The sequence below is a fragment of the Sebastes fasciatus genome, chromosome 11 (assembly GCF_043250625.1).
Source record: "Sebastes fasciatus isolate fSebFas1 chromosome 11, fSebFas1.pri, whole genome shotgun sequence".
Lineage (NCBI taxonomy): Eukaryota > Metazoa > Chordata > Actinopteri > Perciformes > Sebastidae > Sebastes > Sebastes fasciatus.
In genome coordinates this window covers 1,146,661-1,159,742 of record NC_133805.1, presented here as the reverse complement: position 1 = coordinate 1,159,742, position 13,082 = coordinate 1,146,661, and the positions used below count along the sequence as shown (strand labels likewise).

General features: G+C 39.7%; 1 gene segment (V, D, J or C); it reads right to left on the bottom strand.

Moving 5' to 3' along the window:
• Window positions 1-11,383: 11,383 nt before the first annotated feature.
• Window positions 11,384-12,761, bottom strand: LOC141776709 (T cell receptor alpha variable 18-like). The segment is given in 3 exon segments: window positions 11,384-11,407; window positions 12,106-12,407; window positions 12,719-12,761. Coding segments are annotated over 3 exon segments (369 nt in total).
• Window positions 12,762-13,082: the final 321 nt, after the last annotated feature.

Below are 13,082 nucleotides of genomic sequence, written 5' to 3'. Positions count from 1 at the left end.
TGTTTCTAGAGCACAGTAGTAGAGAGCTGTGTCTGCCAGGGTTAGTCTTCTAATGGTCACTTCAGTTGAGTTGAACCCTGTTTTACATTCATATCGTTTATCAGGAATATACTCATCTGTGTTGCTTCTTGCTCCTTTCCAGAGTATAAACTGAGGAGCCTGAAGGTCACCATGATGTCTGTACCAAAAAAGGAAAACGTAGTCTGAAGTTGTCTCATAGTCACATCTGAGTGAGACAGATTCTCCTTCTCTTTTACTGAGCTCATCTTCTACAGGAGAGATTTTGTCTCCAGCTATTAGTCCTGGAAAAAGTAGAGAAAATGAAGCCATTAGACTGACTGATTGTTGATGAAGCTGAGAGGAGAAGACAACTGGACAGTGTTACTCTGTGGACACAAACACTCCACTTTCTATCAACCTGGAGAAAAGAATCACAACATGGAGTTGTTTGTATCTTACCAAAGAAAAGAGCAGCAAGAATAATCCACAGCCAATGTTCCATCTCTACAACAAGGTTTAAATCAACAGGAGAAACTAGCTGATGTTCAACATTCAGTCTGACAATTGTTCTCTTCACAGCAGCACTTGTGATTGACTGAATGGTTGAACACAGTGCACGAGTAGTGCACCTCCTACTGGATAATGTGGCCCTCTAGTGGACGTTGTGGAGTATTGTGTTGTCTTTGCTCCAAAGGTTTTTGTACAGAGTTTTGGTGTTTGCTGTCACTGTGGGCTTCACAGCACAGTAGTACACAGCAGAGTCTGACACTGCAGCAGAGGAGATGTTCAGATGGATTTGCTTCTGGTTCTGATCCACTTTAATCTTCAATCTAGAGATTGGATGATTCAATATTCCTCCAGTTCCTAAATGAGAGATGATGAACTCTGGTGGTTTTCCTGGATATTGTCGATACCAGAAGAAATAATCAGTAGCAGTTGGTTTTTCAGAGTATGTGTAGGACAGAGTAACAGTGCTGTCTTCTAAACTGGGCTCTTCATTCTTGACTGGAGTGAGTTCTTCACAGCTGACACCTGAAGGAAGAGACAACTCTGTTATTTATTATGTTACAGAACTGTGAAGAAATGAATCCCATTTATGAAACATTGGAGTTCAAGTTGTTTTTAAAACAGCAGAATCTAGCGTACCTGTTAGAATAGTGACAAACAGTAGAGAAAGTCCATAACAGTCCAATGAGAGCATGTTGAATGAAGGTAATACTGATGGTTTGTGTATTGAACTCTGCTGAATATAGAAGTTCCTCTCTCTTCTATAGTTCAGTAACATCTTAGCTCCTCCCTGAATCTCTACAGCTTATGTGCACACACCTATGCACATGTAAATGCTTATGTGCACACCTAGAGTCACGTTCACGCCCGATATATTGTTGCTTGCACTCAGATATATTGTTGCTTGCACTCATATATATTGTCGTTTGCACTCAGACATATTGTTGCTTGCACTCAGATATATTGTCGTTTGCACTCAAATATATTGTTGCTTGCACTCAGATATATTGTTACTTGCACTCACATATATTGTTGCTTCCACTCAGATATATTGTTGCTTGCGCTCAAATATATTGTTGCTTGCACTCAGATAGATTGTTACTTAATCTGAGATATATTGTTGCTTACACTGAGATAAATTGTTGCTTGCACTCAGATATATTGTTGATTGCACTCAGATATATTGTTGCTTACACTGAGATATATTGTTGCTTACACTCAGATATATTGTTGCTGGCACTCATATATTGTTACTTACACTCAAATATATTTTTGCCCGCAGTCAGATATATTGTTGCTTACGCTCAAATATATTGTCATTTGCACTCAGATATATTGTTGCTTGCACTCAGATATATTGTATCTTACGCACAAATATATTGTCGCTTGCACTCAGATATATTATTGCTTACACTCAGATATATTGTTACTTGCACTCAGATATATTGTTGCTTGCGCTCAAATATATTGTTGCTTGCACTGAGATAATTTGTTGCTGGCACTCAGATATATTGTTGCTTAAACTCAGATATATTGTTGCTTACACTCAAATATTGTTGCTTACATTCAGATATATTGTTGATTGCACTCAGATATATTGTTGCTAACGTGAAAATATATTGTTGCTTGCACTCAGATATATTGTTGCTTGCACTCAGATATATTGTTGCTTGCAATCAGATATATTGTTGCTTAAACTCAGATATATTGTTGCTTATGCTAAAATATATTGTTGGTTGCACTCAGATATATTGTTGCTTGCACTCAAATATATTGTTGCTTGCACTCAGATATATTGTTGCTTAAACTCAGAGATATTGATGCTAGCACTCAGATATATTGTTGCTTGCACTCAGATATATTGTTGCTTAAACTCAGATATATTGTTGCTTACAGTACACTCACATATATTGTTGCTTGCACTCAGATTATTGTTGAGCAGTTATTAGTGATGAAGTGATGACTTCCAGATTTGTGTCTTTGAAACGTTAAATTGTGAACTGATATTTCAGGTTTTATTGTCAGAAACATCCGTACCTACGAGAGTTGAACAGAGCAGAATAGCAGCCAGTTTTTCCATGTTGACGGAGGTGAAATGTTGTAACTGAATGTTCAGTATGAAAAAGTTTAGTGAGTTGTGTTTGGTCTGATGCTCACAGCTGGAATCAAACAGTTCTCTGTCATGAAGCCACCTGTGCAGTCAGGAGGACACTCATATTCAGATAAGGTTCATCTCTGGAGGTCTTCATCACAACTGACTCATGAGGGGAAACAATCTAGACTGGATCATCAGCTCCTGTTGAAGTGGAACAGAGTGTGACTCCCTCTAGTGGACGTTGTGGAGTATTGTGTTGTCTTTGCTCCAAAGGTTTTTGTACAGAGTTTTGGTGTTTACTGTCACTGTGGGCTTCACAGCACAGTAGTACACAGCAGAGTGTGACACTGTAGCAGGGGAGATGTTCAGATGGATTTGGTTCTGATCCACTTTAATCTTCAGTTCAGGGATTTTACTTGTCAATATTCCTCCAGTTCCTGAATGGGAGATGATGAACTCTGGTGATTTTCCTGAATATTGTCGATACCAGTAGAAATAATCATCACCAGTTGGTTGTTTAGAGTATGTGTAGGACAGAGTAACAGTGCTGTCTACTAAACTGGGCTCTTCATTCTTGACTGGAGTGAGTTCAAATATATTGTTGCTTGCTCTCAGATATATTGTTGCTTAAACTCAGATATATTGTTGCTTACACTCAAATGTTGTTGCTTACACTCAGATATATTGTTGATTGCACTCAGATATATTGTTGCTAATGTGAAAATACATTGTTTCTTGCACTCAGATATATTGTTGCTTACACTGAGATATATTGTTGCTTACACTGAGATATATTGTTGCTTACACTCAGATATATTGTTGCTTGCACTCAGATATATTGTTGCTTGCATTCAGATATATTGTTGCTTGCACTCAGATATATTGTTGCTTGCACTCAGATATATTGTTACTTGCACTCAGATATATTGTTGTTTACACTCAGATATATTGTTGCGCAAACTCAGATATATTGTTGCTTGCACTCAGATATATTGTTGCTTGCACTCAGATATATTGTTGAGCAGTTATTAGTGATGAAGTGATGACGTCCAGATTTGTGTCTTTGAAACGTTAAATTGTGATCTGATATTTCAGGTTTTATTGTCAGAAACATCCGTACCTACGAGAGTTGAACAGAGCAGAATAGCAGCCAGTTTTTCCATGTTGACGGAGGTGAAATGTTGTAACTGAATGTTCAGTATGAAAGAGTTTAGTGAGTTGTGTTTGGTCTGATGTTCACAGCTGGAATCAAACAGTTCTCTGTCATGAAGCAACTGTGCAGTCAGGAGGAGACTCATATTCAGATAAGTTTCATCTCTAAAGGTCTTCATCACAACTGACTCATGAGGGGAAACAATCTAGACTGGATCATCAGCTCCTGTTGAAGTGGAACAGAGTGTGACTCCCTCTAGTGGACGTTGTGGAGTATTGTGTTGTCTTTGCTCCAAAGGTTTTTGTACAGAGTTTAGGTGTTTCCTGTCACTGTGGGCTTCACAGCACAGTAGTACACAGCAGAGTGTGACACTTTAGCAGAGGAGATGTTCAGATGGATTTGTTTCTGATCCACTTCAGTCTTCAGTCCAGAGATTTTAAAAGTTCCTACTTTTCCTAAAGAAGAGTGTGAGATGATGAACTCTGGTGGTTTTCCTGGATATTGTCGATACCAGAAGAAATAATCACCAGCATTTGGTTGTTCAGAGTATGTGTAGGACAGAGTAACAGTGCTGTCTTCTAAACTGGGCTCTTCATTCTTGACTGGAGTGAGTTCTTCACAGCTGACACCTGAAGGAAGAGACAACTCTGTTATTTATTATGTTACAGAACTCTGAAGAAATGAATCCCATTTATGAAATATTGGAGTTCAAGTTGTTTTTAAAACAGCAGAATCTAGCGTACCTGTTAGAATAGTGACAAACAGTAGAGAAAGTCCATAACAGTCCAATGAGAGCATGTTGAATGAAGGTAATGTTGATGGTTTGTGTATTGAACTCTGCTGAATATAGAAGTTCCTCTCTCTTCTATAGTTCAGTAACATCTTAGCTCCTCCCTGAATCTCTCCGTCTCCTCTTAGATCTGGATTTGACCTTCTCTCAGTTCCACTTCCTCCTGGTTAACAGACTGGTAGCAGCATTTTGGACCAGCTGGAGGAGGGAACTTCTTCTTTTTCTGGTGTTTATAACAGGAGTTACAGAACGGTAGCTGTGATAATTTAAAGGATGGATCACCTCCTAAAGTAGAGACAACATTATGTTAAATCAGCTGATGATGAAAGGAAAGCTCAGCGTCAAATATTATCCCCGACTGATTTTGGTCAAGTTTGAGCACATGGTTATGCGCACACACCTATGCACATGTACATGCTTATTAGCACACACAGAGACACGTTCACTCCCGATATATTGTTGACTAAACTCAGAGATATTGTTGCTTCCACTCAGATATATTGTTGCTTGTTCTCAGATATATTGTTGCTTTCACTCAGATATATTGTTGCTTAACCTCAGAGATATTGTTGCTTGCACTGAGATATATTGTTGCTTAACCTCAGAGATATTGTTGCTTTCACTGAGATATATTGTTGAGCAGTTATTAGCGATGAAGTGATGACCTCCAGATTTTTGTCGTTGAATCGTTAACTTCTGAACTGATATTTCAGGTTTTAAGATAAAAAATGTCTGACAAAAATAAAATACTGAAAAAATGATTTGACCAAAAAAAAAAACGAAAAAATGATTTGAAAAAAATACTTGACAAAATAAAATACAAAAAAATACTTGACAAAAAAAATCAATTAGTTAAAAAATAAATCAGAAAAAAATATTTGACAAAAAAAACAAAATACAAAAAAATATTTGACCAAAAAAAATCAGAAAAAATATTTGACCAAAAATAATTATTTCATCTAAAATAAAATCAGAAAAAAATATTTTATCGAAAAAGAAAATACAAAAAAATATTTGAAGAAAAGAAAAATACAACAAAATACGGAAAAATACTACAAAAGAAATATTTGACAAGAACAATTCCGAAAAAAATATTTTATAAAAAGGAAAATACGAAAAAAGTACTTCACAATAAAAAAAAAATATATATATATTAAAAAAAAATTACTTGACACCAAAAAAATACTGGAGGGAAGGACTCTCTGTCCAGTCTGGTTTTGTTTCCTTCTGAACTCATGAGGGGAAACAATATACACTGGATCATCAGCTCCTGTTGAAGTGGAACAGAGTGTGACTCCCTCTAGTGGACGTTGTGGAGTATTGTGTTGTCTTTGCTCCAAAGGTTTTTGTACAGAGTTTAGGTGTTTCCTGTCACTGTGGGCTGCAGAGCACAGTAGTACACAGCAGAGTGTGACACTGCAGCAGAGGAGATGATCAGATGAAACTTTTTTGTATTTTTGTCATGTGTAAAAGACAACCCTGCTGTGTCCTCTGAATACTCCGTGATGAGAAGCTGTGGAGATGAACTGGACTTGTGTTGATACCAGCAGAGGTATTGTACAGAGCCTGAATAGCTGCAGGAGAGAGTCACATTGTCTCCTTCCAACGCCGGCATTACATCTTTAAATGGTTTCACTAAATCCTCCGAGGATCCTGAAGAGAACAAAGAGAGATTTCACCAGGACATTTGTATTTCTTTAAACTGCCTTCAATGGTAGAAGTTGACTTACCAGGATGAAACGTGAACATCATCATCCAAACTAAAAAGAGCTGCATTACTTTCACTGGTTGTGAATGAACACTAAAGAGAACACAGCAGCTCTTCACTGCCAACATGAAGCTGTTCATATTCAGCTGTGGAGCTCTTCCTCCTGCTGTGGTCTGTTGACATCATCATCATCATCATCATCATCATCATCATCATCATCATCAGACGGAACAACCTGATCTCATCCCTACTCGTCATATCCTTTCATTTCATTTTCATTTGAAAAGGGACAATGTTGAACATTCAAACAGATGTAAATGTAGCCGAGTAGAATACTAATAATTGAATAATAAAAATAATACAACAGGTCAGAACATACTACAGTGGTATAAAGCATATACAGTACAGTTAAACAACCTGAGCAGATAAAGTCCAAGTACATATAAAGATGAGATAAAAATAGCTTCAGTAACGACATTGTTGGTTCTCAACAAGCCATTTTCTTAATATTGAAATGATGTGTAGCTCCTACTGTACGGTCCGATCATCAGCCACGACCTGAGTGATCACACTGTACGGTCCGATCATCAGCCACGACCTGAGTGATCACACTGTACGGTCGGATCATCAGCCACGACCTGAGTGATCACACTGTACGGTCGGATCATCAGCCACGACCTGAGTGATCACACTGTACGGTCCGATCATCAGCCACGACCTGAGTGATCACACTGTACGGTCCGATCATCAGCCACGACCTGAGTGATCACACTGTACGGTCGGATCATCAGCCACGACCTGAGTGATCACACTGCACGGTCGGATCATCAGCCACGACCTGAGTGATCACACTGTACGGTCGGATCATCAGCCACGACCTGAGTGATCACACTGTACGGTCCGATCATCAGCCACGACCTGAGTGATCACACTGTACGGTCCGATCATCAGCCACGACCTGAGTGATCACACTGTACGGTCCGATCATCAGCCACGACCTGAGTGATCACACTGTACGGTCGGATCATCAGCCACGACCTGAGTGATCACACTGCACGGTCGGATCATCAGCCACGACCTGAGTGATCACACTGTACGGTCGGATCATCAGCCACGACCTGAGTGATCACACTGTACGGTCCGATCATCAGCCACGACCTGAGTGATCACACTGTACGGTCCGATCATCAGCCACGACCTGAGTGATCACACTGTACGGTCCGATCATCAGCCACGACCTGAGTGATCAAACTGTACGGTCCGATCATCAGCCACGACCTGAGTGATCACACTGTACGGTCCGATCATCAGCCACGACCTGAGTGATCACACTGTACGGTCCGATCATCAGCCACGACCTGAGTGATCACACTGTACGGTCCGATCACCAGCCACGACCTGAGTGATCACACTGTACGGTCCGATCTTTGCTGATAAAGGGTAGATTAGATGTAGGCCTGTAATTACTGAGGATCTTTTCATCTTGATGTGGCTCCTTTAAGAGAGGCTTCACTAATCAGGGATCATTGTGTGTCTAGTAATATGTCCTCTGGATCAAACTGTCATGTTGTGAGAACCAGTTTGAGCTTTCAGGGTGAAACAGCAGAGAAAGAACAGCTTCAGTGGATGATGATGATGTTGGTTGAGTTGTTGGAGCATTTGTTGTGTTATCGTCTTAAAGTGGAACAGAGTGTGACTCCCTCTAGTGGACGTTGTGGAGTATTGTGTTGTCTTTGCTCCAAAGGTTTTTGTACAGAGTTTTGGTGTTTCCTGTCACTGTGGGCTTCACAGCACAGTAGTACACAGCAGAGTGTGACACTGCAGCAGAGGAGATGTTCAGATGGATTTGGTTCTGGTTCTGATCCACTTCAATCTTCAGTCCACTCACTTTAAGAGTTTGTGAGACGATGAACTCTGGTGGTTTTCCTGGATATTGTCGATACCAGAAGAAATAATCACTACCAGTAGGTTTCAGTTTAGAGTATGTGTAGGACAGAGTAACAGTGCTGTCTTCTAAACTGGACTCTTCATTCTTGACTGGAGTGAGTTCTTCACAGCTGACACCTGAAGGAAGAGACAACTCTGTTATTTATTATGTTACAGAACTCTGAAGAAATGAATCCCATTTATGAAATATTGGAGTTCAAGTTGTTTTTAAAACAGCAGAATCTAGCGTACCTGTTAGAATAGTGACAAACAGTAGAGAAAGTCCATAACAGTCCAATGAGAGCATGTTGAATGAAGGTAATGTTGATGGTTTGTGTATTGAACTCTGCTGAATATAGAAGTTCCTCTCTCTTCTATAGTTCAGTAACATCTTAGCTCCTCCCTGAATCTCTCCGTCTCCTCTTAGATCTGGATTTGACCTTCTCTCAGTTCCACTTCCTCCTGGTTAACAGACTGGTAACAGTATTTTGGACCAGCTGGAGGAGCTCATTGGTCACATATTAATATAATAATAAATGTAAATTGAGTGGTCCTAGGATTGAACCCTGTGGTACACCACAAGAAATCTTACAAAGAGTCTGTGATGACGACCAGTTTATGGAGATACTTGATTCACATTGTGTGATTGGTCAATAGCGGAGTTCAATATAACAGTTAATATATTGACTCACTGTTAGATACGATCACCATGTGTTTCTGATATTGAATATTTTATTCCAATATAATGTTGCAAATTGTAAGCACTTTCATTGATCGATCACTGGTAACATTAACAATCAATCAATTAAATGTAACTATAAAAACATACAAATTGTGCATCGACCAAACAATACCAAATGTGTTATTTTTCCTCAATCAAAGCTTTATCTCCACAGCAACATATTACATATTGTCTGACAGCATTGTACAGCCTCTGAAATATAAAGATGTAGAGGCCTAGACATATTGAACACACTGAATAATATTCAATATTAGATTACATGAGTGTGCTCATTTAAATAATATCCGCTAACATATATCCTAGTTTAATAAGAAAGACGCTCAGAAACAACTAAATGTAACGCTGCAACAAGAAGCTAACAAACTTCTCCGACTGTCAGTGTTGTGATTTCTGCCTGTTCTTCTTGTTCTTGGTGCTGTTAGATCGCTGCTAGCCCGCCCCGTTAATAAAGGTGTATGAGGGACAGTAAACTGGCTTTGAAAGGCTAAACGCCAACAAATATAGACTGAAGCAGAATGTTTGGTTAGATAAAAACATGGTGTGAATTTTTAGAAATGATTACATCCATCTTTTTGACTTTTGGACTGAGGATTGTGACAATTACAGAGAATGAGCGTAGCGACAGAGAGAGACAGAATGACTACTGCACGCAATGTTTCTGTAAGTTATTAATAATAATTCAGATGTGAACATTGTGAATGAAGCTTGGACCTGTACAGTTCTGGTAAACATCCTGTCGGATGGTATGATTTTGCATGTATGCAGACGTTCTGGTCTGCCAGCTTTGCCGGTCCGGGGAATCTCCCCGCGTTGACTTTCCACCAGTCTGTCGACTTTGTATCCAAGGATGAACAATGTCACGTAAAAAGTTGTCAACCTCCGTGTCCACGCAGCCAGCCAGAGCCACAGCGGAGGCCCGACTCACGGCCGCAGCTCCCGACACCGTTGACCGAGCATCTCTGTTGGGTTCATCGCTTTCAGCCTGTGGGTTCGCCGTGGCCACCTCCACCACCTCTCCCAGCGCCCTCTGGTGGTGAATGAGAGTCATTAAAACATGCTTTAATAATCCTCCATCCTACTGATATCTAGAATGTAACTACACCTTGTTCATATTTCACATCTTTATTTGATAGATCCATTACATTTAACCCGTTTGATCGAGTTCTTAACGACCGATTAATGGATCGTCCATTTATCGATATCATCCCTACTCCGATATGATGGTGGCATTTTTTAAATAGTTTCACATTTAGTCAGTTATGAATATATCAGAGAGTTCCTCACTAAATTACTGACCTCCAGAGTTTAATCTGAGCTCTATTAGATATCAGAGGATCAGCTGTTCTACTCAGTTATGATGAGCTATTGTTCATATAAATAATATCCCACAACAGCTCATTATCACCAGTTACTGTTGAATAAAACAATCTAGACTGGATCATCAGCTCCTGTTGAAGTGGAACAGAGTGTGACTCCCTCTAGTGGACGTTGTGGAGTATTGTGTTGTCTTTGCTTCAGAGGTTTTTGTACAGAGTTTAGGTGTTTCCTGTCACTGTGGGCCTCACAGCACAGTAGTACACAGCAGAGTGTGACACTTTAGCTGAGATGATCTCCAGATCAACATGTTTCTCTGCTTTGTTAATGTGAGCTGAGAAACCAGAACCAGTTGGATGAATCAATCCTCCCTCGGTGATGTAGAGCAGGAACTCTGGTCTGGATCTCTGGTATTGTCGGTACCACTGGATATTGCGGATATTACCTCCCTCATATTTACAGGTCAGGTTGATGTCTCTGCCCTCTGCAACATGTTCTTCAGTACTTTGTGGCTTTATGCTGTCCATGGAACCCAGGGCTGCAAAATGAGTATTATTCATGTCAGTTAGTCTGCAAGAGATTGTGACATCAAGAGACTTTTTCTGTCCTCTCTGATCATTTAGAGATAAAACACCACCAAATGTCTTTTTCTATCCTATAAAGTGTTCCCTTCCACAGATAAAGCTGTAGTAGTGAAATGTGTGGTTAATCCAGCAGGTTCAATGAGACATTGATCTCTTTTCTAACACTCACCTATAAAGGTAAAGAAGAGTAAAAAGAGGTAAAGCAACATGTCTTTGGAGTTGTTAAAGCCAAACAGACAGCAGATGAGCGATGTTGTTCCACTGCAGTAGAATGAAAGAACTAAACAGCCTCTCTGCTGCACAGCCCTTCTCCTCAACATCAAGCTGACTGGGCTTTTAGTTCCTCAAACATTTCTGCTCTGGAGACACAAAGAATCTCATTGGTTGAGTTAAACCTCAGTGGGTGTGGCCAGAGAACTCTTCCATCAGCGTTCAATCCATTCACATTATTTGGACGTCCAGAAGACGTGTGCTTCTGGGAAACTGATCAACTAGAAACTGTAATGTACTGTCTGAATAATGTCATTTGACCTTAGCTGAAGGGATTCCATATCAGTAAAAGCATTATTTATTGCACATGAATAATAACTGGGAAACACAGTCAGCTCACACTAAAGCACATGATGCATCAATAAAGTGATTATCAGAGGTGGAACGCTTCACGAGATTCACGGTTCGCTACGTTTTTGGATAATTTAACATTCAACAGCTGCTCATTGTCCATAATTCATAGTGTAGCAGTTAAAGCAGTGAAATGCTGAGAGAAGGACTCTCTGTCCAGTCTGGTTTTGTTTCCTTCTGAACTCTGACTTCTCTTCCTTCATGTGATCCATCACTCCGTGAATGTTTTAGTGAAAACAAATGATGCTGTTTACAGGTTAGTGAGCAGTTATTAGTGATGAAGTGATGACGTCCACATTTGTGTCTTTGAAATGATAAATTCTGAACTGATATTTCAGGTGTTATTGTCAGAAAGATACAAATACTAAAAGAATACTTAACAAAAAACAAATACTAAAAAATACTTGAACAAAATCAAAATACTAAAAAAATATTTGTCAAAAAAAATAAATAATTACTTGACACAAAAAAATAGTATAGAGAAGGACTCTCTGTCCAGTCTGGTATTGTTTCCTTCTGAACTCATAAGGAGAAACAATCTAGACTGCATCATCAGCTCCTGTTGAAGTGGAACAGAGTGTGACTCCCTCTAGTGGACGTTGTGGAGTATTGTGTTGTCTTTGCTCCAAAGGTTTTTTGTTCAGAGTTTTGGTGTTTCCTGTCACTGTGGGCTGCAGAGCACAGTAGTACACAGCAGAGTCTGACAGCTGAAGCTTCTGGATCCTCAGAGGAACTGATTTCTTGTTGACTGTAGCATCAATTCTGTCTTTCTGAACGTCTCCAGCATCGTTGGCTCCAGAGTAGCGTCGTAGGATAGACTTTGGGGAATCATGAACTTCCTTTTTGTACCAGAACAAATAGGAAAACGTGGCACTGGTCTCAAATGTACAGTCCAGTGTGAGTGTGTGTCCTTCAGTAGCGATGACATCTCCTGTTGTCTGGGTAACACTGTCTTCTCCTTTACACTCTGGGGAAGAAGAGAACATGCAGAGGAAGAGATGAATGAATAAAGATGATTGATTAAAGGAGAACAATCAGTAGGTTTAAAGAGTTACCTAGCCACAGAGTCACAATCAGAGACATTTAGAATAGTCTGGATTTTCACTGACTGCTGTCTGATGTCACATTAAACCATAGAAGGAGTTCTTTAGAAGCTACTAGATAGCAACAGAAATGATGTGTTGTTGCTTCTCTGTATAATGAACATTAAAAGCACTCACAGCTCAGTTACTAGTGAAAAGTGTTGAGAGAGGAAACATGGAGTTGTTTGTATCTTACCAAAGAAAAGAGCAGCAAGAATAATCCACAGCCAATGTTCCATCTCTACAACAAGGTTTAAATCAACAGGAGAAACTAGCTGATGTTCAACATTCAGTCTGACAATTGTTCTCTTCACAGCAGCACTTGTGATTGACTGAATGGTTGAACACAGTGCACGAGTAGTGCACCTCCTACTGGATAATGTGGCCCTCTAGTGGAGGTCAAAAGTTGTTGTTTTGTCTTGTTTTAGTTTTAAAAGCATCATCTGGGTTAGTCGGCTCAACAGAAATGTATAATTGTGGTTCGTCTGCGTAGAACTTGATGATGATGTAACCTAATGAAAGCATATATCAAGAAAAGAGCCGGGGACCAAGACAGCTTC